Raw genomic sequence first — 27,691 nt, 5'->3', positions numbered from 1 at the left:
ATAAAAATAGATACCCTGCCTATCCCATGGTTACATGTTCACATAGGTTACATTGCCAGTAAATACTACTGTGTTTCTCTTTTTTTAAATCTGGAAACCTATACAAATCTCCTGTTTTGTTGTGGTTTTTAAAAATTCAGGACCATTCTTGCTTCCCTTTTCAGAGCATGACGAATGTGTAACCAACCAGCACAACTGTGATGAGAATGCACTCTGCTTCAACACCGTGGGCGGGCACAACTGCGTCTGCAAGCCGGGGTACACGGGGAATGGCACCATCTGCAAAGGTAAGCTGCTGGAAACCTGCATGAGATACTCTGTCATTGTTGATGCAGTTCTGGTCATTTGCCTTGAGCAAGACAGACAAAATGCCAAGCTAGGCACTTGGGTCCTTCACCTATATGATCTTCACAGGCATATATACACTGACTTTGCATTGGCAGTCTGCAGTAATTTGAAGATGATGCATACAGAGATAGGAGGCTCTAAAATTTGAAGTAGTTATGTTTCATTTTTTTGTGTCAGCAGTTTCTATATGTGGTACAGCATTCAAGGGAGCCTGCAGTTACCAAGAAACTTCGTCTGTGAAAACATTGTCAGATTTACATTGTCCGTGGTCAGCGACTTGCTGTTTTACTTGGATGAACTAAAAATTGTTTGGTATGTCTTGTTGTCCTAAGTGAGAAGAGCACTAGACATGGGCATACAAAACTTCCACTACAAGTGAGGCAGTGTTTTCTAACATGTTTTCTGACATTCTGATTCACTGCTAAATATTAGAACTTAAATTTCTAGTCTTAAAAAGATGCTTTCACAGAGGTACAAGACTCCTTTTATTCCTGTTGCATTTCACATCAGAAGAAATTATACTTGGTAGCTGGGCCCAAATCCTTGGAATTTCTCAAGCTCTGACCACAGGATATAGAGAGTGCTTGAAAATAAAAGTATTGTAGCTGTAGGGGAATGAGCTCAGATGTGAGAAGTGGGACAGATGCAGCAATATCACAGCCAGTGTTCCTTGAGGTTGAGCCTTGGTGCTCTTGATCTCTTAGAATCTAAAGGTCCAGAGCTAACATTGGTAGTGTCACATAGATGCCCTCTGCTGTAGCACTGTGTTCAGCTCTTCTGAGTAAGGGCTCTGATTGCAGATCTGACAATTCAGAGGGCACCTGGCCTCACTGTGAAAGAAAAGCATACCCCTGCCCTCCCTCCTCAATGCTGAGAAGACAGTATGCAGGAGAAGGCTCTAAGACTGTGTATTGAAATCTGAGACATGCACTTCTCTGCAGTCCTGGCTTGGATGCCAGTGTCCTTCAAAGAGACCTGGATATGCCTCTTGCCCCCATGCCTTTGGCAGCTTTCCATGCACTGTGCTGCCAGCTGCAGTCCTGTGCACCATGCACCCCTGGACTGGGAGGCTTACATGTCTCAGTGACAATGCTCCCTCACCACAGGGCTGGTGTCTCAAAACTGAGAGCTGGATAGCTCAAATCCGTAACAGCATTCTCTGAGCCATGAGAGCTCATCAGTGCTGCTGTTACACAGAGCAGCTGCAAACCAGAGCCTGGCACCTCTGGCAGGTTACCTCTGGCAGGGCTAGACCAGTGCCCCGAAGCAGCTCTTTGTGTTGGCTATAACTTGCAGATGCCTAGTTTCACCTACAGTTTCTTCTGGCCAGAGCATTTCCAATTCCATATTGCAGATGCTATCAGAACAACTAACAGCTGCTATGTTTTCAAGCAGAGCTGGTTGCATTTCTGGGTCCACAGAAGTGGCTCTTGAAAGCATACACTCCTGGAGAATGCTACACCAAAAATATGTAAGCGCAGCATGCCAAAGAATAAACCCAAGGATTGACTTTAAGCTGTAACTGCTAAAAGTTTCAAAGTTCTTCAGAATCCCTTGAGACAAAATTAGTATTTTTATTGTTTCTATTAAATTACTTAATAAAGGACTGAGGTAGCCAGAGAGTTTAATATTCAGTTGTGCCTGTTATGTTCAGGCCTTTATTTGGGCAGCAGAACAGACCAGCACTGCCCTGGGAAGAGTCTGTTCCAAGGGAAGATGTTGTCTTTCACTGCTTCCCAGTGCATGCGAAGGAGCACATATGGGAGCTGTTGTCTTCAGATGATTTACTCTAATCTCCTTCTGTAGCTTGTCAGCCCATCTGGCCAGTGAGGCAGGGGGGCCCTAAACCATCTCTTTGTGACCTCTGTCCTTGGGAGAAGGCAGTGTCTGCGCTCTGTGCCGCACGGGCGGCGTTCTGTGCCAGCCTGCTGGCAGACTGTGCCCACCTGCAGGGCTGCTGAGTGGGGTTCTCTCACCCTTACACTGTGCTTTTGCATCTTGCAGCATTTTGCAAAGACGGGTGCAGGAATGGAGGAGCCTGTATTGCTTCCAATGTGTGTGCCTGCCCACAAGGCTTCACTGGGCCCAGCTGTGAAACTGGTAAGATTATAACTTAATTTACAATGAAGATAATCCAAGGAGGATGTTTGAAGTAATCCAAGAATAAAGGAGAATTTAAGGTTATGCCCTAAAAGAGGAAGCTGCCACTAAAACGTTACTCACTTTTCTTATATGCTTCCCAAGAGAATATATTACAGCAATTCTAATTAGAAGCACATGGACTGCAAAAATTAGAACATGAATTAAGACATCTTGGGTTTTGATGTTTCATAATTAATAAGATTATTATGGACTTGCTTTTCACCTCAAATGGCCTTTGGTGTCTCGTATAAATAACAGATAATCTGACATCTGGAAATAAATTGAAGTAAATGATTACTTTTGTGCTGTATATGTGTTCCCAGTTCAGTAACCCACCTTCATTTGCAACCTTATTTGAAGACTTGTGATTTACCCAGCTTATTTTACTCAATGTTAAGGCAGGTTTCAGTGTTCCTGCTGCTTTTACCTCCTTTCACAAGCATTCCTTTATCTTCCCCTGCTACCCCTGAGGATAGCAGGCTTTGTTCTAGAACTTTATTTTTTAAGTCTTAGATCTAATCAAATTATATTGCCCAGCAGAGTATGGAGAATGTTAATTCTTAGCATCTCAAGTGCCTGTAAATAATTTTTCAAAGTTCAAATTAATAGCTTCAGCACCTTTATTGCTGCAGAATTTTTAAATGCATTCTAAGCATACTTGCCTCCAGGAGGTAAAGGGAGAAAGCTTTCTTAGATTAATTGGCTTCAGTATGCCTAATAAAAGGGCAGTCTGCCACCTATGATTGACTATTGTTGCTGTTCTATATTGCCTTCAATAAATCTTCCAAACAGTAGAAAGGAGGTCATTTGAGCAAGTATTGCTTTCATTTGACTTGTAAACATATCTTGTTTAATGAAAAACACAGACCAGTCTGAATTCTGTATTATCTGATATATTTGAGAGAGGAGAAATGTGGTTGTTTCCATTCTTCCGGATTTGATCAGATATTCCCACAGAACACACAAGGGCTGCTGTGTGAAAAGCAGCATCCTAATTGCTCATGTATTTCTAAAACAATGTTAAAAGAACAAGTTTTCAAGTATTGCTTACTATTTCACAGACTGTACATACCATAGTACAGGGTACCAAGGTCTCTCCATTGTAACACTGCTTGGAATTTGTATGCTAAGATATTGCTCAAGTATTAAAGCAGTTAATTTGTTTTAGTGATAGCTGTCTTATATGCTCCTTGAACTGCTTTCCTGTTCTCAACTAAATATAACATGTATAGTTTCAAAGTGCATAATCATCTTCTGCAGCTTTGTACTCCTATCTGAAGTGTGTAGACTAGAAGCATATTCTCCTTAGTTTCCTTCTATAGTCAATATTAATAGTCACTATCAAAGAGAGATCTTACTGGCCTTTTAGAATTGACCCTGGAAGTCCTGCCTGTACTCCCTTCTTTATAGGACAAACCAGAGACACTCAGTCCCCAGTCCAGTAAATTCAAGTACCTTAAGCCGACTTAAGTTGGATTAACTGCATTCAGCCCCAAATGTCTTTCAAAAGAATCTGAACTGCTGGCCTAACTTCCATCCTCCCTGCCCTTCAGGAAACATATAGGGAGGCAGGCAGAGGCTTGGAGCCTTTCTGAATACGTGATCTCAATGTTTAATATCAAGTAAGTATGGTGGTGACCTGGTATCACATAGCTAGTGATAATGTTGCTATGATGTGGAGCCGCCCCAAACCAATTTCATAGCTTAGTTTTCTGAGGAGAAGACCCTCTGGCCTGTTTAATTTCTGTTGAACATGGTATTTTTTACCTGCTGTAGAAATAAATAATGGTAGAGGTCAGCAACAGGAGCACAGGTTTGGTCACCTCATGTGGAGACTAATGTGCAGAGTAGGATTGTCATCTACTTGTGCATGATTTTGAAACATGCAGTCTGAAATATAGTCAGAGTGGCGAATGGAAGAAGTATCTGGTGGGTAAAGAGTAAAAGCTGATTTTTTTTTGAGACTGCGCTGTAAGAAAGAGGGTGCTGTTCATAGCCTTAAAAGAAAACTGGAGCTTCAAACAGTACACATTCACTCATAGTGAATGTAGCTGAGTTTGCTGAAGGTACTTCTCGTTAGGCTTGAAATGTTTCAAGCTTACTACAAATAATTTATGCTGGAAGCTTCCCTTTGAACAGTCTCTGTGTCTGCAAAGGTGATGCAATCTTCTCTAGGCAGATGTCTTCCATAGCTATCGCATACAGAGAAGGGGGAGGATTCATGTAAAGATGCCAAATCTGTTTTAAAATTGCACATCACTTATTTCTGTTTATGCTACACATATTTTAAAACTGCTTATTGAAGAATCCTGGGATTTTAAACTTAAAATATTCAGTTAGGTAGATGTTGTCAGCAGCTGCTGAACCTATGAATTAATTATCAGGAGATTGAATCCACGCCCCAAAAATAATCTAGAAAATGCAATCATCAGTTCTTACTGTTTCCTTCTGTAAAAGGTGGTTTAAGAGTTCTGTTTAAATAATTTCTCAGAATCATAGAAAAGAAATGGTGAAGTTGGAAAGGACTTCTGGAGATCATCTTGTCTCACCCCCCTGCTCAGAGCACGGTCAAATATAACTGGCTTCTACAGCTGGCATACAGGACTGTGCCCTGTTGGATTTGGAGTGTTTTTAGGGTTGGAGACTCCACAAATTCTCTGGGCAACGAATTCCAGTGTTCAGTCACCCTCAGAGTACAAAAAAAGTATTTTCATTATGTTCAGATAAAATTTGCCACGTCCCTAGTCCCTTTTCTGGACATGACTGAGAGTTTCTAGCTTCTTGCAGCACTGTTAGGTATTTTTACATGGTTATAAGTTTCCCTTCAGCCTTTTTATTTCCACGCTGAACATCTCAGCTCTATTAGCCTCTCCTGGTATGACAGATGCTCTAATCCATAAATCATCTTCACTGCACCGCACTGGATTTGCTCCATGTCTCTCCTGTACTAGGGAAAACAGTGCAAGATCCAGCAGTCCAGAGAGAACCTAGCAGCATGAAATAGGGGCGCACAATCTTGTCCCGTGACCTGCTGGCAGTACTCTTCCTAATGCAGCTCTGGAGGCTGTTGGCCACCTTTGCTACAAGTGCACAATGCTGCCTCATGCTCAGCTCATGTGCACCAGCACCTCCAGGCTGCTTTCTATCAAGTAGCTTTTCCACTGCCCTTCTGGTCCCTGAGGTTGTTTCTTAATTGTTGTAGGACTTTGCATTTCCCTCTGAACTTGAAGAAATTCCCAGTGGCCAGTTTCTCCAGAGTGTTGAGGTCCCTCTGAATGTCACTAAAACTATCTGGTGTAGCAACTTCTCCTCCAAATTTCCTATAATCTGAAAAAGTGCTGAGGGCGTTCTCTGCCTTATTGTGCAGATGTTAAGCCAAGCACCTGATGTTTACTTGGTTGTATGTTGATAAGTGACTTGTCTCCAAATGGATGTTGTACAGGTGATCAGAGCTCTCTGACACTGGGCACTCTGCAGGTTTTCTGTCTATCTCACTCTCCATTTGTTTTGCCTGCACTTTTTAGCTTGTCTCAAGATGTTATGTATCAAAAATTTTGCTAAGGTAACCAACATGTACTGCTCTTCTCCCTTTCACTAAACCTAGTCATCTTACTTTAGAAGGCTATCAGGTTGGTCAGGCATGATTTCCTCTTCATAAATCAGTGCTGACTGTTCCAAATTACTTTCTTGTCCTTAATCTGTTTAGAGGATACCATAATCTTCCCGGGGGTGGAGGTAAGGCTGACTAATCTATAGTTCCCTGGATCTTGCCTTTTTCAAAGATTGGAAGGGCATTTGCTTTCTTCCATTTCTGAGAAGCTTCTTTCAGTCACTCTAACTTTTCAAAGACAATTCAGGTTGGCCTCAAGTGTGACATGATCCAGCTTCCTCAGCACTCCTGGGTGCATCCAGTCAGGTTTGATTGACCTGTGTTTTTTTCCAGTTTATTTAGATATTGATCCTTCTCCACCATGGGTAGATATTTCTTGCTTCAGACAGAATTTTCCACTGGTGTCGGTCACTTGGGACACCTGAAGGCAAATCTTACCTAAAAAGACCAAAGTAAAGAAGACGTTGAACATCTCACTGTTTAGAATTTCCTTTCCAAAACCCATCTTTGCATACTCAATCAGTATCTATATTTCTCCCAAAGCCTGAGAGGGATGATGCTGTCCATGCTTAGGTCCTGCCTCTGCAGCATAAACTCTGCAGGTTTTGGAAAGAGAAGTGAAGTTCTGTCTAAGTAAGAATGATTTCGTAAAATTTTTTGTTTCCAAAAGTGGTGCTTCTTGGGCATCAGTAGGAGTCTCATTTCTGTTGGAAAAGTAAGAAGGAGAATCAGCTGTTACCGCTGGCTGGCTATTTCAGTGTGCTGCATTCACTGTGGACTGTCTTGCAGTTAACAGAGCACAGAGCTGTTACAACACCTTTGAATGATCTGTTGGGAGCCTTTTAGATTAATCATGACCTGTGTTATGTGGAAATGGACCAGTGGGATGAGGCAGCAGATGGAAGAATCATATGCAGATATATCAGCCTATACCACCTTTTTAAAAAATTGGTATTAAGCCATAAAAACTAGGCTAAAAGTCATCAAGTCACAAAAATGAGTGAGAGAATTTCTGTGTCCCCCCCCAGAGGATACAGATTGAGACATTATTAATGTTGGGGATACTTTCATTGGCTTAGAGAAGTGGGGTTTATGTATTAAAAAAATGTGAAGTTTTATAAGGCACACCGGCAGTTTATCAAATAGAGCAGCTTTCTGCAGTGTAGAGATGAGACTACCAAGTAAATCCAAATATATTTGTGCCTGGTGAACTTTTTCAAAATATCTCATTTAATACTGTCTTCTTTGATTGCAAAATTTTGAATTCTTCAATTGGCATTTTTAAACTCTGTCTTAAATAGTATTTGAAGTGTGTTAGATTTAGAACTCAGAACAGGATTACTTTGTTATATTTGCTTGATGTTACTGCAACTCTCTAATCTGGTGACAGAGCTTTAAGAGTGGACCTCTTCTACTATATGTGCTTATCTGCTAGTGTATGCATACAAGATTACTGCATTTTTGCTGCTTGTCAGCTTCTTTTTTTGAGTTTCCACACTTGTTTTGTGCTTTGAGTCTTCCTATGGACAGCTTTTAATTATGCATGAGATAAAAAAGCAGAGGGTGCTACTAGTAGTGTTTTGATGTAGTTTTTGTTAACAGGTGGCTGCAAGTTTTTGGATGATTTTCTGCTATTTGAATTTCCTGTTAATGAATTTTCCTTGGTTATTGCAGGAATCATGTCCACCTGTTACTAAACAATCCACATTCAAGCTGCTGAAAATAAACTGGTAGACAGAGCTGTTACCTTTGAAAGCAACAATTGAGAAAAATTTTAGCTTAGAGATTCTACATTAATTCAGTCATACATTATTACTAACATTTGGCTTAATTAAAGGTGTAACTGAATTTATAGAAAAAAGTGGTGAGTGTGAGATGAGGATGACATGACTCTCTCTCACCTGAGCTCTTATCAGAATAGCCAACAACAAGGAAAAGATATTATTTGGATCTCTGCATTTTTTTTCCTTTTTCTTTTCCATGTATGGAAAACTTCCCCCTTAAGGGATGTTGCTAAAACAAATTCTTGCAACATTTGTGGTTCAGCATGCTGAAATATGACCCAGACAAGTGGTTTTGATAAATAATTGTTGTAGATGAGACCTTGTCAGTTTTGTGCTACTTTCTATATAAGCTAAATAATCTATATAAGCTAAATAATCTATATAAGCTAAATAATTAATCTGCGTAACTATTACTCTTCTCAGCAAATCCAGATTAGTTTTTTCATGTGCACTGACCCTAATAATAACAGACCTCAGGTTATTAAAGGCTGGTTTTACTTCTGTTTCAAAGAAGGCTTGTGAAAATCTTCTAATTATGATTTCCCGGTTATTAGGAAAAATATTTTATTTGTATTGGAAAAGAAGACTCTGTCACGGTAACCAGAGAGCTTGTTAATTTGGCTGAGTTTGCAAAAATGAAGTGTTTTAGTACTTTTAGCATGACAAGAGAACGGCTTCCATTTAAGCTCTTGATCCCTTGTGTTCAGTTCAAAGAACCACCATCATCTTCTGGCCAGTAGGCTCTGAAGGTAAAGCTGTGACACAAATGGTATTTGAAGCCTATAGAGTTTGAACCAAGTCTTTAAGAACCAAAATTAGTTTTGGCAGAATTCTTAAAATTCTTGGCTGCGCTATCTGTAAGCTGTGAGAGTATCACAGTCAAAACTTTCTGAGCAGCTCAGGAATCTGCCATTTGCTCAGTTTTAAGTTACTAATAGCAAATTGGGATTTATAACAATAATACCAAGAGGCTGAAATTTGTGGTATAAGTGCGCAAGGTCCTGCACAAGGCTGGAGTAAGATGTGTGCCCTTCACAGTCTAGCAGGGGAAGCCAGTTGTGTCCTGGGGTAGATGAGTATAACAACAAGCTCTTTGAGCAGAAAGCACATTAGGGTTAATATTTTCATTCTCTGAAATCCTTAAGGGATTGCTGGGGGCTTTAGTGAAGGAACAAACAAAAGAAGGGAGCAAGAGAAGTGGAATAAACATCAAGGGAACACAGGCATGGACTGTCCAAAGCAAGAGTTATAGGAAGAAGGGACACCTCCCCTATTTCATTTGTTTTCACATTCCACTGGACTTGTTTGGAATTTGGTGTCGTGATTATTCAGGTTCCTGGTTTTGGGCTCCTAAGTTTGAAACTTTGAAGTTAGAGGATACTCTAGTCAGGGAATATTTTATTTGCATTAAGATCCGACTTGAATTCATGGAACTAAGAGGAAGCTGAGCTACTCTATAGAGTCTGGAAAAAACCTCTGCAAAAAAATAGTTCTTAAGCATGATTTGCGGCATAAAACATTTTAATAGATGCCAGTGTGCCATAGGAATTCATTAGGTTCTGAAAGTCGGGCCTTTGGAGCCGCTGAAATTCTTGCATTTCAATGACAGTAATTTGCAAAGTTTGTGAGCTATTATAAGCTTTTCCTTTGGTGCATAAAAAAAAGGCAAAAAAAACCAAACCCAAAAATCGCCCTGGACAGAGCCCAAAGAATCTCAATTGTGCCTTGCAAGTAGTTGAGATCCAGTTTACTACATGTCCAGCTCATTGCTGGACTTTGTTGCCATAGCCTTGGAATCACTGCCATTTTTCTTCTTTGAGTTCTTCCAAGTGCTCTCCATTTCCTTGGCAAGTCTCATAGCTTCCTGCCCTGTTGAAATTTGGATATGTGGCATGTTGGGTTCAGAGGTTTCAGCTTTCCAGCCGTAGCTTGAATGTAGATGAAAACACAGAGATCTCAATGTCCTGTTTAAATAGGCTTAACTTAAACTTTAACAGTAAATATCTAAATGTGCTTTTTATCCTTGGGAGCTGAATCTCTGAAATGGAAACACTTCTGAATTACGCTTCATTTAATAATATCTTCTGTGGTTTCCATTTCAGCAGAAAGAGACAGGGCCTAGCTGCTAAAAATAGCTGAGGATGTTGAAACATGCTTTATAAATTGCATCTCTGCTACATAAAGTCACTCCTCAGCTTGTACAGGCTGACTAATGAGTAGTCTGCGTTACAGTCTTGCCCTTCTCAAAGATGGCTATGTTGCATGTCAGCTACTAATTTCAGAAGCTAGAACAGTGTTTGAGCTAACCTTGGTTTATTGGGGCAATGCACATAACTAGTGTGTTTAGTGTTGCCCATAGGAAAAGCAGATAGTACAATCAGGAGCAAACTTATGGGAAGAATCCTATAACACCAGCTCCTGTGTCTTTAAGCATAGTGGCTAGTTCTAACTTACACTAATATGTCACTATGATAAATTTCCAGGAACCTTAATAATGAATTTTGAATGTATAATTTGTGTTCTGCAGTCGTATCACTGAACTACAGTTATGCAATTTGAAATAAGCATCCTCAGGTAGAATTTTTTGGGTGACTTGTGGAGATGTTAGCAGGATATGGCTGTATGAGGTATTTCCTTACAAAGCCATATAGATGTACCAGTCATCTGAGGGATAACGTTGCTGTTTTCCTTGTGGCTGTAAAAATTTTTAATGCTTTCAAAATATAAGGTGACTTTTGAAATGTAAACAAGAACTTGTAAGGAGTAGGCTAAAATCAACACCGTAATTTGCACAGTCACTTTACTATACTTTTTGAGTTGCCCAGGGTGAAAACTATTAAATTTTACCTTCTGAGCCACTGTATGTAGTAGCTACTTAGTCACTGTATGTGCATAAGAGCAATGACTAAATTACTGAACTGGGCTCCCATGAACTATGAAATCCAATATCTTGGTGGTGTCACAAATCCTTTCAGAACTTTGTGACCGTGGTCACAGGGGTTTTCAGGTGAAGGGAGAGACTAGAATGTTGACTGCATGTTCAGAAGGCTTGATTTATTATTTTATTATACATATATATTACATTATAACTATACTAAAAAACAAATAGAAAGAAAAGGTTTCCTCAGAAGGCTAGCTAAGCTAAGAATCGAAAAGAATGATAACAAAGATCTGTGTCTCGGCAGAGAGCAAGAGAAGCTCTGCCATGAGTGGTCACTAAATCAAAACATCCACACGAGGAGACCAATCACGGACCCACCCATTGCATTCCACAGCACCAGATAACCATTGCTTACCTTTTGTCTCTGAGGCCTCTTAGCTTCTCAGAAGGAAAAATCCTAAAGAAAAGGATGTTTCATAAAAGATGTCTGCGACAGAACTTGGAAATTAATTTTTTTTACTTGCCTCAGTTTCAGAGAAATAGTTTCTCAGAACAGTAATTCTAGGAATTTGGACTTCTGCACTGCTTACATGCTTCTGTTTAATGTAGTTTCCTGATGTACTGCATAGAGCACAATATCTGTATCTGCTCCTGACTGGAGATAAATAAGGAGAAATAACCTCACTCACAGAGCGTGACTGTTCCAGGCAGACAGGCCTAATTTGTACTGTCAAATCTGATATTCCTAGAATGTTTCTGAAAAATCTCATTTGGCTGCTCTGGAGCAGAGAGTGCTTTTGGTTCCTGTATTTTTGTTCCTGTAGTCCTCTTGATGAGCCTTACATAAATCATGAGGTTAGGAACCATCATCTTTCCAGCTTCTGTTCTGTTGATAAACTCTACAGTAGCAAACTGTGTTGTACCTTTTTCTCCTTCTTAAATACACTATCCCAGCTTGGCTTGGCCGGTGGCAGGTCCATCTTGGAGGGGGCTGGCGTTGGCTCTATTGGACATGGGGAAAGCTTCAGACAACTTCTCACAGCAGCCACTGCTGTAGCCCCTCTGCCTTAGAAAACGTGACCATGCAAACTCAACTTAGCATCTGTGTTCCCTTTGTCTTGTCTGAAGATTCTCCATTCATTTGTGTGAAGGGCGTAAAGTGGTTAAAGTTTATTCTCCAGCTCAAAATAAGTTGGAAGATCATTTACAGAGAGTACCAGAAACTATAGCACAGAGTTTCTGCTGAAACTCTTCTCCATAAGATTTTTTTCCTCATGGAAACCTGAGTCTGTGATATTTACAGTTCAAGTTTAGATTCAGAAAGGACTGTTGCTCAAAAGAGAATACTGTATATTCCTCAATACTGATAAGAATCTAGCAAATAATAAACTATTGTAATTTCAATTGTTATTATAATTAACAATTTCAGCAAACTTCAGCTAACTATGCTCCCATAAAAGCCAAGTCTTTGTATTTACTATTAAGAGGAAGTTTAAAACAGAAAAAGAAAACATGATTGGCAATCTCAGAAACTGTGTTCAGCTAACCCCCACCCCTAGAGAATGTGCCTTTCCTGCAAGGAATGCTCTATGTTAACAATGTCCCAAGTGTTTATTAAGGCTACAGAAAGATAGACATGTGCAGCCAATGGATGGGTTGCAAACTTGTCATAAATGGTGTAGATAAGCTGTTTGTGAGATTCTGAAACTCGTGTTTGTATACAAAACAACTTCCTGCTCTTCCCTTTTTCCAAATATTTTCCTTGAGAGTGTATAACAATATCAAGTTAATGACTGGGTGCTGGTGCTATATCAGACTAGTATTTCAAGTATCTGTAAAAATCAAACATCCTTAGAGAGCAGCAGAACTGTATAGGGGCTATTAAACTTCTACAAAAACACTTGTGGTCTACATTGTGAGATCTGTCTGAAACAAATAATGCAAGACTTCAATCATAGTATCTCAAAAACATAGAATGGTTGAGATTAGAAAGGACCTTTAAGAGCATCTAGTTCCAGCCCCTCTGCCGTTGGCAGGGACACTTTTCCCTGTACCAGCTCAGAGCTCTGTCCAGCCTGGTCTTGAACACCTTCAGGAATGGGCATCCACAGCTTCTCTGGGCAGCCTCGTCCAGCTGCACCACCCTCATAGTAAATAACTTCTTCCTAACATCTGATTTAAACCTACCCTCAGTTTTCAAGCCATTCCCCTTTGTTCTGTCACTACATGCTCTTAGTAAATAGTCTCATCCAATCTTTCCTTAAGTTCCCTTCAGGTACTGGAAGGCCACAATTAGGTTACCCTGAACTCTTCACTTTTCCTGGTTGAACAATTCAAATTCTCTCAGCCTTTCCTTGTAGGAGAAGTGCTTCGTCCCTCTAATGATTTTGTTGGATCTCCTCTGGACTCACCCCAGCAGGTCCATGTCCTCCCTGTGGTGGGTGCCCCATAGCTGGCTGCAGCACTGTGGGTGAGGTCTCTCCAGAGTGGAGTAGAGGGGCAGAGGAGGGGCAGAATCACCTCCCTTGACTGTCTATCATGTCTGTTTTGATGCAGCCAGGATGTGTTTAGCTTTCTGGGTCATGCCCAGCTTTGGCTCTCTGGATCACGTCCAGCCTCTCCTCCCCCAGCCCCCCGAGCCCCTCTCAGCAGGGCTGCTCTCCATCTGTCCATCCCCAGCCTGTGCTCGTACCAGGGTTTGCCCCAACCCAGGTGCAGCACCTGCCCTTGGCCTTGTCAAACCCCATGGGATTCCCATGGCCCCACTGCTCAGGCCTGTCCAGGTCCCTCTGGATGGCATCCTGTGCTCCAGGTGTGTCAACTGCACCGCTCAGCTCCGTGTCACCTGCAAACGTGCTGAGGGTGCACTCGATCCCTGCATCCATGGCATTAATGAAGGCATTAAATAACATCAGCCCCAATTACTATCAGTGAGTGTCCTTGTGACTTCTGTGCTCTATCTGTACTACCAAATAAAGCAGTGGGAGAGAAAGGGCAAGGGGAAGATGGTACCCCACTTTCTCCTCATTTTACAGATTTGGGATGAAGCCACACAAGGAAAATTGAATAGGTGACAAAGTTTCCATAAGAAGACAGTAGCAGGTAATCTCATTTCTTCTCCCCTTGCCCCTCTGTTAAATATGTCAATAACTGAGAGAAAACATGGTGGGGTTTATAGCATATTGTTTGTCAGTGGGAAGTACAGTGAATTTGTAAAACCTAAAAAAACCCCTTTGACCTTCACGGAGGGCATATTAAAAAATTACTATCTCATTATATGGAAAAAAAAGGTTTAAAACTTGTCTTTGAGAGTAAACAAATGAGATCTGCAGCAAGCAAAGAGGTAAGCCAGGGTTCTGCAGATCAGATACTTTTGCCTGCCTGCAGTGTTTGAAAGAAAGGTCAGTCTCTCTGTTCTCGCCTAAATTTTTTTCAGATAGGAAAACAAGCTCAAAAATGGCAGTGAGACTGCTTCAGAAGCTTGGAATGTTTACTTGCTTTACTTTGCTTTACATTTTTATTTATAGCTATTCACAAAGAAAATCTTTGAAAGAGTTTAATCAAAAAATGCCTATATTGAATTTAATGTGCATTCTAGATTTAGGCATGAACCCTGCTTACCTCATCCTTTCAGTTTTATAACTGAAGGTGCCTTACTGCTTCATCCTTCTATGTCTTTTTCTCCATATTCCTTGCCTGACACAGTTTCTTGGGTGCATATAATTTCTTTCCTTCCTCAGTGTCAACAGTTTTAAATCACAAAAGATTTTTTTCTTTGCTGAAGGGTCACATACTGATACTTACCTTTTTCTCTTTATATCTTTCTTTAGCTTGTTGCAAAACTCCAATCATATATGTAGCAGCTTAAGAAAAAAAAATGGGGAGAAAGAAACCAGGGAAAAGAGAATACTACAAAAGAGCTCTAAGGAGACAGGATTTTCTTGTTATTTCTAAAAAAATCTAAATGCATCCACTACTTAGCTATTATTTGCTATGGGGAAAAAAGTCCTTTATTAAACATGAAAACTAAAGTTTCAACTACATTCTTAAAATACAGTGGGCTATAAATAGAATGTGAATACTTCAGCTGGGCAGCATTATAATAGAATTTTCTTCTGTTATATAAGGGAGATGGGGATGACCTTCATCACTCACTGTAAGCTCTCTCATGAATTATGAGTCATTCAACTATTAGTGGAATTAAAATCTATAACACTGCCAGTCATTGTCCTGTATCCCTATGGAGCTCTTCCTTTTGCTGTCAGCATGAGGATGTCTGCAGTCTCTGTACATATCATGCCAATGATATGTTTATAGCCCTAGCAAAAGAATAGTGGTTTAATTTTAAGGTGTTTCTACAGCTTTTTCATATTTATATTGAGAATATGTATTGTTTTCTTGATGAGTTGTTGTCAGCTATAGCATGAAGAATGATGTATGTGTTTTTTTTCCTTTTTTTGTGCTTCAGCAATTTTATACAATCTCTACATGATTGGGCAGTTCAGGAGTAGCAATGCAAATTAGTTGTCTATGGACTAAGAGTCCTGGTAAGAAACCACTGGTAAGAACATTATGTAAGAGTTTCTTAAACTTTAGCACACATATACTATGTGCAATAACCTGACCAAAGAGTAGAGGACTGTGGCAGGAGACCAAGCTCAAATCAGGGTGTCAAAAACAATTCCTAGTTCCCCAAGCTGTGTTTGAGTTGCTTTGAGGGCTCTTTTGTTTGTTTTCCATAATTTACCTCTGAACTAAGTGCTTGGGAATTTACTGCAATTCTTAACAGAGCTGATCTGAAACAACCTTTTACAAGGCTGAGAATATGCTGGTTGCATCGGTCTTTCATGTGTAGACATCCTAACTCATGGTTATGACTGGCTTGACTCCTCACTTGAGGAAACCCAAGACCTGTACACTATGCAAGTGAAGGCTTCCTTCACACCCACTGGAAAAGAGGTAACATTTGGCAAAACTAGTTCTTCTCTATTCAAATTAGTTCCCTTTTGCTTAGAACTCAGCAACCTTTCCCCATCTTTAGCAGCTGGCCACTAGTGTGTTTGTTAGTCCTGTTTCTCATGTGCAGATGGAGTGATTTGACTTTCAGATGCTAGTTGGTGTCTGAAACAGGTGTGTCAAGGTGTAAAAGTGATTTTGCTATCTTGGAGAAAAGAAGTACTTTTCTTTTTCAAGATAGGGCTAATGAGCAAACAGAAGCATGTTACGGTTGACATGAGATGCTGTACTGAGAATGACGAACTCAGTGAAAGCAAAACCACCTATTTGACAACAACTACAAATGGAGACCCAATTCCTCTTTATTAGTCTTTCTAATGACGATTGGCATAATCAGTGTCACACAGTAGAGCTGAAAAATAAATTATTTTTATTTTACAGTATCCAAGAATGCGCCTAGTTCATGGCCAATTAGGTGTTCTGAATTCCAATTTGTATTTGCTACAAATACACTTCCTTTGATGACACTGGGTGTGCAATGGGAGGCATAGTTTCAATTATTGGTGTGATCTGTGATTGATCAATTTTTCACAACAAAGAATTGTTAGCAGGGCCACATGGTGAAGCAGTCAGTGGAAAATTCCTTTTGATAACATTTCTATCCAATTTTGGAGCACTGCCACTGCCACACATGAAATACCAACACGATTGAATTTCTTTTTTCCTGGCATTTAGCAGGACCTATGGGGGTGTGCAAAAATCAATGGGGGATCAGGAGTCTGGAAAATTGCATACTTGAAGAATTAATGAACTATAATTCTGTATTACATTCTCAATCACATTTTGCTTCCTTTTCATTAATGTAACTAAATTAGTTTTCCATGGACAGGGTACTTTATAAACTGCAATCATGGTCTTGCTGGGATTAAAATGAAAAAAAAAGACCTGCTATAATAGTAGCTATTTTTTCATGCAACATGACAGTTGGAAATTTTTGGTGAAGAACATATCATCGCAGCACTGGCTCCACCTGTCAAAGCAATTTTAAGATGACTTAACCAGAAGTTCTGCTAGATCTGGGAGGTGTTGAGATGGAAACAGCAACTCCAAAGACATTCCAAATATTTTTTTTTTCCCCCAAGGTGGGCCTTTTTCATTATCGAGGGGAGCAGGGAGAGGAAGTGCCACAGTCTTTACTTTTCTCTGAAGGCTGTATCTGAGATAACTGGTGTTTCTAGTGCTGTGTAGAGAAAGTTCTGCTCATGGAGCTGTGTTATGGTAGGGTAGAATTGTGGGTGACTCCTCTCCCTGCTGTGTCCCACGGGCCATCCGTAATCTTGCCCTTTATGATTTAAACTTGTAACTGAATAAAATGTTGGGATGAAATTGTAATTAAAATCAAGAATATTCTATGGTTTAATGACAACTTTGATGTGAGAACCCATACAGTGAAAAGAATGTCCTAGTACTCGAGATGTGATATCATATCTTTAAAGAGTTCCTCAAACGTGACAAATCAGAGTGAGACTGTAAACAAAAATCAGGCTCTAGGGCTGTGATTGACAGAGGGAGAAAGTTATTTTTGAAGTCAGTGTTACAAAAAAAAAAAAGAGTTGCTCAAACTTCACAAAATAGATTTAAAAGTAATTCCAAACAACTCAAGTTTTCTGGTATAACTGATATCTTCCTGGATTATGTCAGCATTCTTAGCCACTGTATTCTTGGGGGGTTTATTCCTCTTTATGATATTTATATGCATATGGTATATGAGAATGTAGTGGAATAGAAATCCCAAAATCCTTACTGTTTTGTTTTAGCAGTAAGATAGCTCCAGTATATTGAGCTACTCTAGTATACTACTCCAGTATATTGAACTAATCTGTTGTCACATGAAAACCAAAACAAACACTTTTTGGTTCTTAGATGCAAGAGATGGGACTTCAGAATTTGCACCAGAGATGAACCCTTTTCAAGGCTAGTCCAGAAAATTGAGTCCTTGATAGCAGATACTTCATGTAGTACAGTGAACTTATATTTAGTCCTATTGAATAAGGCCTTTTCCTCCTTTCATATGTATTTACTAAAATTAGATAACCCAGACATCATCTTAATACTGCTGTATATTCTCTTATCTGAGCATAAATCTGAATAGTTGAAACATGACCTTTTTACATACAAGCCAGACATAATATCCTTGAAATTATATTGACATATGCAAAGGCATATTGGAGTCTGACTGTTCCAAATGTACCCTTGAAAAAAACCCAAATATTGAAGATTTATCTGTTTAAGCAGGTTCCAAGTCTGCTAAAGCACTTATTCAGTGATCTGTGGCTGAAATGATTTTTTCTTTCAGTTGTTTGTTTGCACTTTATTTATACTGTATATGGGGCTGGGATGTGGATGGCTCAGGAGGTTAGCATTAGGCTGGAAAGGCTGTTGCCATTGAAATGGGATCTCAAATTTAGGCTGAGTCAGGAGTGACTGAACATTTTGGGAGATGTTGGCTGCTCATTAATCTCTGTAGCCATACCCAGTGACAAAACCCAGTTAGCACTGGGACAGATTATTGCAATTGGGAATCTCTATTAATTGGCAATCTTAGCTAGGTGCCAGATATTATTCTGTCCCAGAAAACCTTCCAGTGTGGAGACAGCTAAGTTCTAAATATACACAGCTTCCAATCTGTGGTGTTGACTTTTTGACGAGCAAGGACTTTGGTTTGTATTGACTTGGATAAAGCAGTTTATGATAGAACATATTTATGGAGTGCGTTTTGCTCTGTGTCTAAGTTTGTGAATGCAGGCTTTTCTAAAAGGAGGATTTTATGGTTAACATTTAAGTCTTGAAGTGAGTAATATACAATGGTAGCAACACCCCTCCCCCACACCATGGCTCTTTGTTGAGTGCAGCTTGACTACATTAGAGCTTGGTCCCGTTGCTGGTTGAAAGAGAACTGCTATCTTTCTAATTGGCAATTTTATACCACTTTCAGTCTTCAAAAAGTCCTATTATACAGAAATTCTCTAATAATATGAATCAGACAGTTAGTTCTCCTTTTCTTCTTTTTGTACCAGTGGATAATTTGCTAATGATCTTACTTTACTCTTCAGGGAGCAGAGTTTTCTCAGTGTTCCCAAGAGAAAAGGGTACAATAGCTGAAACTGTTGGCACAGTTAAGGAAATGAGTGATCCCGAGGTACAAGGAAGGTATTTGGGAGAGCAAATGTCATGTCAAGGGGAGCTAGGCATATACGGCTCTTACTTTCAAAATGCCTCTGATTTTGTGTCTACTTTATTAGAATGAGGCCTCAGCAACAAAAGTTTAAAATTTTGAGTTGAAAAATGGGTAACAAAATATGGAAATAAGAAGGCTGACTGGCATAAGTGAAAATATAAAGCCTTTTGCTAACTTTCTTTTATAGGGTAATATTTCATTTTCCATACTTTTCTAGTACAGCATCAAACAGGACTTCATTATCACTGTTAATATTCCATATGGCCCACTGATAGACCATAGCCACTGGCCAAGCAAAACTTCAATCAGTTTTTCTTCTCTTGTCAGCTTACACCTCTGACTGAGCAGCTGCAAGATGACTCATCCAAGAAGGTTTCACCATAGGACAAGGGGAAATTATTTCTGTCTGCTTTTCCCATACTAATAAGATAATTTCAGTTGTAGATACTTTTGCAGCACTTCCTGAGCCATGCTATGACTATTGGAAAACAGAAATCTTTTTATCCAAATGTCAAGAAATTTTTCCATTAAATCAGTGCTTTTGCTTTGTGAGACATTTCTGCTGCGGTTTCCTGTTTAACAGGGTTGCAACAGTCACATTTTGTCCCATTACAGAGCAGGTTTCTATGTGAATTAATAATCAGCATTAGCTGTGAGAATTAAAACAAAGTTCTGTGCATAAAAAACATCTATATTCTGAAACCGACTGGCACGTGCTTAAGATGTCATTTGCCTAAAAATTAGTGGTGAGAAGTGTTTTGTATTTCCTTTCTTTGCTGCAAAATCCTGAAAGGAGTAATGGCTTATTCAGCATGGATGCAACAATGGTTCAAATGCATGCAGTCTCTGAGGAGTAAGACATTCTTCAAGACCTGCAGCGTGCTTCCATACATGCTTATGATGAGGCTTTCTTATGTAACCCCACTCCAATTTTGCATGCAGTCACAACAAAACCAGAAGAATGTATTTCTTTGTTTGTTGCCATCAGATAAAGCCTTTCATCCCAAGTAACACTTCTTGTGTTATGGATTCATCAGCTAGTTTGCAAATAAATACAGAGAAGCTGATTTTGTTGTCATTTTACCAATATTGATGTGACGTTCATGGCTTGTTTTTCCTGAATAATCAAGGAGTTCATCTGAATGCATTCCACTTGTGAATGTGGTATTGCTCTTACACTTGTGAGGCTTACAGATTCAAAAATAATTTTTTCTGAAAAGAGGAGCACAGGCTCCTCTTTCTTTAATTCATATCTGTTGCTTTGACCTAAATAACACTTGTTTCTCCAGCTCGTCACTGATAAATACATTCCGCTTTCCCAAAGAAGTATATGCCATCCAGTGTCTTAACGCAACATTATTAAGTAGTATGAAGATTAACATCAAATCTTGACAGCAGCTCTTCTCCTTCAGCCTCTGAGTGGGCATGCACTATTGGTTCTCTGGAGTTTGCAGCTTTAGCCAAGCACAGGTTATGTTGTACTGGCCTGGTGATCCCCAGTGTTCAGCAGGGTCACTTCTCTTCTGCCTGGCCAGCTGGCAGCCAGGCAGCACATTCCCCAGTGGTAAGGGAACTTCCAGGCTGCAGTCCTTTCTTCTTTTCTTTTCCTTTTTCTTGAGTTATCTGTGGCTTTCTGAGCGAGTAGCAGTAGATAAGACACAGACTGCAAGCCAACCTTTTCTCAGTACTGTAACATAATTTTCATTGATCTTCCTCTGATCTCTCAAACACCTCTGAGGTCCCACTGGCTCCTGGCTGCTCACAAGAAAAAGGCCAGAGTTTATACTGATTTAGAAAGAAACACACTGAGCACAGGAAGATTGTAAAGGTTTGGCATTTCTCAGTCCTGCGGTACAACTACTCAGATTATTATCTTGGAATTCATAGTGGAGTTGAATTTTTTTTTTAAACCAGTAGAGACTTACGGCTTGATTTGTGGTGCACAAAGCAGCAAAATATACGCTTGCTGCAATATTGCAGCAGGAGTATTGGTTGTTTTTATCATCATAAATACTGATAACGTACATCAGGGATGCCTATTTAGAGATACTGTTGATAGAAAATCAGATTGATTCATCATAGCAAAAATTTCTAATGAGATATTGTCAAGGACCTGTAAAGCTTTTAAAAACCAGTGCGCTCATTATACAATTGTACAGCTATTCCAAAGAAATTTTTAAAACAATTATTTAGCGTGTAAATAAAATACCCAGAGTGCATCCCACATACCCCAGTCATGTATAAGAAAAACACAACTCAAACCCAAATGTGGGTGACTGTGCTTTACCTTGTAGTTTATGCAGGTGTTTCCCACACGCTAATATTTTTATCACCTTGAAATGTGGAACAAAGTGGTCTCAATGGATGAGGAAGTTTCAGGGTTTTAATAAGTTTGTCTTTGAATAGGTTTCACAAAATACTTGGTAAGAGTATGTCTGTCTAGCCATACATTATTATTCTCAGAAAAGAGATTCCTTACTGTATTGTAGCTCACACTTTATTTTCTTAGCCAGTTTACACTTCTTCCTATGAAAATAGCAAATGACATAAAAATGGGAGGTAACAGGGACTGTGGGCAGAATTTTGACATATTTCACATGTATCTCAGTGGTCACATCACACCTCTCCTTCGTATCTGCGTCCTAGAGGATGCTAGGTCAACTGCTGGTGTACTTCAAGAGTTTGAGTCTTAATTTGTTACTTTAGCTCTTCAGTTTTAAAGACTCAGCCTTTGAAGAAAGATGGAATCCTTGCTGTGGCTGGAGTGGCCAGTACACTGAGAGTTTATTCATTGTTCAAACTCATGGTGGAGAGTGATTAGAGCTTTTTGTTTCTGAAGGCAGTTTGCTGGTGTTGTGCCTCCCTTTGTGTTGGTTCTGTAGGCACGTCTCAGTCAGCCTGATGCTCAGATAGGTATGCTACTTCTGGTCTAAAACACAGTGATAAGGCAGTGATCTGATGGGGGAACAGCTCAGTTTTACTCCTGTTTGACTCCATACTCCAGTATTCCCTAACCATTAATAGCACTCACACTCTGACACCTATTCTTTAGTACAGCTTACTGTGTACCTGAAGGCATTGGAAGTGAACATGTCACAAAGTTCTCTGCATCTCTGCTAAGTCTGTGAGTACAGGTCTCTAGAATATGCTTTGGTGGATTTTGGGTCTAGTGAGTGCATTAAAAAAAAATCCATTCTATGATAAATTGTTATTTTAAAGTTTAGTCAGTGGAAGTTGTTGGTTTAAAAGACACCCTTCCCAAAGCAATTTCCAGGAGAAGGAGAATGTGTTGTGTTTCACCCTCATGATTTAAGCATTTGTTTGGAAACCCAGTTGTTTTCCTTGATGATTAGAGAGGAGCCTGCAGTCGGTTATGTAGAGATTCAGAGGTGCTGGTATAAATCAACGGGAACTCCACTGGATAGGGAAGCCCTTCTAACCTATAATTGGTGTCACCAAAACCATAAGCAAGGACTGGAGTAAATATTTAATGTTTTTATATACCCCTGGAAAAAAAAAATCTGTTTTATCAGGCAGCCTGCACTACTCAAAGGTTTAATATCTTATTATATGAACTGGGACCTAATTATTTTCTTCATATTAGGGGCAGTTTAAACAGATGTCAGATTACCTGTCATGTTTTGTGACAAAATGGGTTGCTACTATGTAGGCAGTAAATTGGGATAAGCAGTACCTCTGCTGCTGTTAGGCCCAAAATCATTAGCCAAGTATTTTTATGGAAACAATTCAAAACTTCATTGCCATTAATTCTGCAAATTCAAGTGTCAGTAATGAAGATAATTCTGTGAAACCTAGAAACACCAGGGATATCATTCTTTCCTTGAATGAATACAGCAATTTTCTCTGTGTGAATTTTGCTCTGTTTTGTTGTTGTTAATAAACAGACATTGATGAGTGCTCGGATGGCTTTGTTCAGTGCGACAGCCGTGCTAACTGCATTAACCTGCCCGGCTGGTACCACTGCGAGTGCAGAGATGGCTACCATGACAATGGGATGTTTTCACCAAGTGGAGAATCCTGTGAAGGTCAGTGTCTAAAAAAGGTGGGGTACTCTTATGGTTCACATGAATATGTACAGAAAATGTCTAGTGTTTCAGATTGTACTGGTCAAGCATTGTCTTGAAAATGGCAGTGAAATTTAAACCTTGACCCAAAAGAATTACAATCTAAATAAGCATCATCATCAAAGGCAAAAGAATAAAAGTATGAATATTCCTAGAATGTGGAGCAATAGTGGAGCATTTCTGTGTTTTACTAACATAATATGTAAAGTCAGGCATGGTGATTGAAATGCAATTTCTCTGGCCCTACATCTGCTTCTGTGCTTGTCCCTTGCATAAGTGATTTCCCATGGGCTGGTAGCATGCACTGTAATCCGTCACTCCACAGTAATCTGTTTGTATGTCAGATTCTTTGTGCATAGGAAATGGGCCTCAATCCAGACCTCATTTCTTCCACTTTGTTTTCCTCGTACACTGAAATAGTTCTTGATAAAAATATTTCCCACTGCAGAAAATGATTATGTGTCCCTGAGACCCTTACCTACACGTTGGACATACTGTGGTGTTTCTCCTGTGTGATGGCTAACTGCTTCTAGAAGGCAGCAATTTGCAGACCTGCTTTACAGACTAGGGAGCTCAGTGGGCATAGGGCTGGCACAAGGTGTAGGGGACAAGAGAGTGACAAGAGGAGCAAGGAGATGGAAAGGTTTTCTGTGTTCATGAATGACGTTACAGAAACCAGCAGATTAATAAGAACAGAATTACTTTCAGATGCAGATCTGTTAGTATGAATGTTATTCATTAAGATATCTTAATCTTAATAACATCTTATAATGTTATTCATTAAGACATCTTAAGATATTTCATGCTGCTGCTCTTAAATAACAGAGCAAGCCAGTCTTTTTGCCATGCACTTCTCAGGGCAAAATTATCACCCTTACTCCCTTCTTTCTCTGAGTGCTGAAATATTCAGTGCTCACAGTGTAAGCTTTCTTATTGCTGTTTAAACACACATTGGTGGGCTACATTGGTCCCAAAGGGAAGCAATTGAATTAATTTCTCTAACGCAGACACACAGACAGTTCTCCAGGAGTGAGAATGACCTTTCTGGTATACCCATCATCAATACTTTATTTCAACACATTTTCATCACAGCTGAAAGCCTGTATTCCCAGGAGGAATCAGCAATTTAAGGCAACCACTGCTTTCATAAGTTGAGCTTTCTTTGTCAAGAACTAACTAAATGTCAGTGTTAGCTGGCCAGGAGTTAGGACAGGAAGGTGCAAAGAATAAGTTGTGATCCCTCTGATTATAACATTGCACTTCTGTCACTCGTGGCACAGGAAAGAAATAGTCCAGCCAGGCATTTATGGAAATATTCTCAATATCCCAAGTTTTATCTTCAGTGTCAGTATAACACTTACCAGGTGGGTTGAAGATAGCGGTTTGGCACATGCTATCTCAAGAGAGATCCACGATACAAAGTGGCTGTGTTACAATGTGTTCAAACAAGTATCAATTAAGCAGCAAATTCTAAACAAATGAAAAGCCGAGGGAGAAGATATGTGGGGATTGCTACATGTGTACAGAAGCTGCAATTATTAGTCTGTTTTGACCTTTTCTACAAAGAGCCAGCAGCTCTTTATTAAACGTACACAAAGGATAACAAGTAATTAGAATTAAATCACAGATGCCAGAAAACTATCTTCATTGCTGACAACCCTAGTGACTAACAGTGGAACACTTTCAGTTTGATTGATTGCAGCTCCAAACATTTGGGATCCTTAGCTACTTGAGGTCACAGAATTATAGAACGTCTTGGATTGGAAGGTACCTTAAAGATCTCCCCCCGGGCAGGGACACATCTCCCTAGACCAGGTTGCTCCAGCCTGACTTTAATGGGAAGCAAGGTTAGATATTTGATTAGTTTTGTTTTACCACATCATTTTTTTATTGATTGGAGCTTGTGACATGTTGTCTCAGATAAAAATAAAACCAGAAGGGGCATGAAGAGACAACCTAAAATCCATTGCAGTGTGGGAAGTTGAACTTGCAGTAGCACAACACCGTAGTGCAGAAGCAATTGTCTTCTCTGCTGTCAGATCTTTCCCCTGTAAGAGATTTCCCTACTGGGTTTATAGACAAAAGAAAATGGATTGCTTTTGATAGTTCTTCAGTAACCCCTAGTTAGATGTGATTAGATTGAGCTGTTGGTGGATGGTCTTTTAGACAGTCACTTGAATGGGGCAGCAGCTTCCAGGCTATACTAATCTCTAATTTCAAATCACAGTTCTCCAATTCTCACCTTCAACTCTATTCAGCATCCGCTGAAACTTTCTATCTTGTGCAAGTGCTTCAGCTTGCAGAGCTGTAGAAGGAACAGTGCAAACTACTGCAAAGTAGTGTTTTAGATAGAGTGCATAATAGGCTTGACTTGATTCATCTTTTGTAAGTTTTAGAGTTGCCTTGAAGTAAGTTCCTTCTTCTAGAGGAAAAAACCTTTAAAAGCCAAGGAAGATTTTCTTTCTTGTTTGTTCTACATCATCTTCCTCGAAGCTGGGTCTCTTTGTGTCCCCTGCACATGTGCTGATAATAGTGCACAAAGCATTTCAGTGATCAGTGTAATCAGTTCTTTGTTTCCTTCAGCAAGGACTCCAATTTTAAAAATCCATGTGGAAGCACCTCTGTTAAAATCACAGATGCACAGGAGCATTTCCTTAAAAGCCTTATTTTAATAGAATTCCAATGCTGCACCTATCCCTTTTAGGACATCATACTAAATATTCCTACCTAGAGCTGGGCTCCTTGGTAGCACTAGACTTTGTCCATGCTTGATAATAAAATAATAGTTACTGAATTGCCTATTTTACACATCTATTGACCTTGGCTACTGCTGCTTCTTTGGCACACTGAGAATATTGAATATTTTGACTAATGTACTTGAATGCAAAAATTCATGATCCCATTTTATTGTACCTACAGGCAATGGAAGACCTAGAGATCTCTTTGCTAATAGTTTTGATTCACATTATACCCCCAGGTAAACGCATGGTGTCTATAAAAATTAGTGAGAGAAATTATGGGAAATGCAGCTGTAAGGCTTCAACCTCTTAGCAGCACTTGCTGTTTTCCCCTTGGAAATAATATTATGTTATGCTTTGTTATATTTCCAGAAAAGTGAGTATCAGCCATGTAGTTGTTGAGATTGTATGGCTTTGCGAAGTCTTAAATTTTATATATGTAAATATAGCACTCAGTATGGTATATTAACTTGTATCTTCCTCTTTGCCCCTGACAGCTTTTCTCTGTAGTTTCTTTAAACAGTCTTACTGCTACTGAAGGTTGTCTCTTATGTACCCTTTCATAAAGAAAGCTGGGCTAAGGGAGTAGATATTGCATCCTCAGGCTTCATTGCAGTAAAAAAACTAGAACAACTGAGGGCAAAATCCTAAAATAAGAAAGTTCAGGCTCCATTAATGTTTGCCCTGCAGTTCTATGTAACATCCTTATTCCTTTGAATTTGTCCTTTGCAATGTCTAAAAGCTTCCATAATCAGTTGAAGAGGGAGGCTATATTGGTTTGTACCAGAATAGTGCAGGTTATGCCTCAGCAGTTGTTGGACGTTTGGCACACATCCACATCCAAAGAAAGCTCACCTAATTAAGGCAGCCCCTTAGGACTTACCAAGAGTATCTGTCAGGTACCAGCTGTTGTTAGTATAGAATGTGAGATCAATGTACCTTCACTCTCAGCAGGTACTACATTCTTTAAATGAGACAGATGCAAATGAAAGGTTTGGATAGATCAATCCAGAATGTCCAATTCATAAAAGAATCTTTTTTGGTTGTATGGGTTTATCCATATGTGAACTCACATTTGGGTTTTCTGTTCTGAAGTATCTTATGGGTTTTTTCTGCCATCCTGTTCCAGAATTAGAATCACTTACTTCTCTGTGTGACAGAGCAGCCAGCCTGACAGCACAGAGGCTGAGGCTCCACTTGAAGTCTGTTTTCTACAATCCAGGATAATGAGGGATGGAGGCATATTACAAGCCTCAGTATGCTCCCCAGCCTTACTGACTGAGCAAAGTCCAAAATGGGACCTCTAGCATCTATGTCTCTGGATCTGGAAGGCAGAGGAATTGCTGGCTGTTGGGATGTCTCAATTTATCTCACACCGCATCCGGTATTTTAACTAGTACATGAGATTTCTTGAAGTTAAAACCACTGTCAGTTTGGAGTCCTACACTTGCGTTTATCAGAAGCTTTGTTTTTGACAGCAATTAAGTGAAACAGGAAATAAAAAATCATTACTCTTCAGCAGGAAACCTTACTAGCACTCACAAAGCTCCCTCAAAATCCTTTTGCTTTTATTCATGATCGTTAAAGGTCAGCAAATAAAGTGACTTCTTTCTTTTTTCCATTTATCCCAAATAGAGCTATAGGCATTAAGGCTTCAGTATTAAATTTGTGAACCCAACTTAAGCAGCACCAAACAGAAGGTAGATATGGAGACACATTAGTATTTCAATATTCTGGAGTGTGGGAAGAAAACAAAATTTCCAGATTTTCTTGTCTTTTGTAAAAGGACTGATAGAACAGAAACTTGACCGCTGTATTTTATAAGACAGCAATTTGAACACATTTACTGTAGAAGGAAATGACATTTCTGTCAAGCTGATGTTACCAACATCTGAAGTCTCAGCTCTTC

At 39.6% G+C, this 27,691-nt stretch overlaps 1 protein-coding gene across 1 annotated transcript in view; it reads left to right on the top strand.

Annotated features, from left to right (window-relative positions):
• The window catches only part of NELL2 (neural EGFL like 2), a 135,034-nt gene that overhangs the window by 95,521 nt on the left and 11,822 nt on the right, over nt 1-27,691 (top strand). Inside the window, exons 14-16 of the mRNA XM_054271306.1 lie at nt 165-287; nt 2,353-2,448; nt 22,865-23,005. Of these exons, the coding sequence (XP_054127281.1) occupies nt 165-287; nt 2,353-2,448; nt 22,865-23,005 (360 nt within the window). The remainder of the gene's footprint in view (nt 1-164; nt 288-2,352; nt 2,449-22,864; nt 23,006-27,691) is intronic.

This window comes from Melozone crissalis, unplaced genomic scaffold, assembly GCF_028551555.1.
Source record: "Melozone crissalis strain CALT ecotype California unplaced genomic scaffold, PUWL_Pcris_2 ptg000004l_1, whole genome shotgun sequence".
Classification (NCBI taxonomy): domain Eukaryota; kingdom Metazoa; phylum Chordata; class Aves; order Passeriformes; family Passerellidae; genus Melozone; species Melozone crissalis.
The sequence above is the reverse complement of the archived record's forward strand: the minus strand, read 5'-3'. Positions and strand labels throughout refer to the sequence as shown.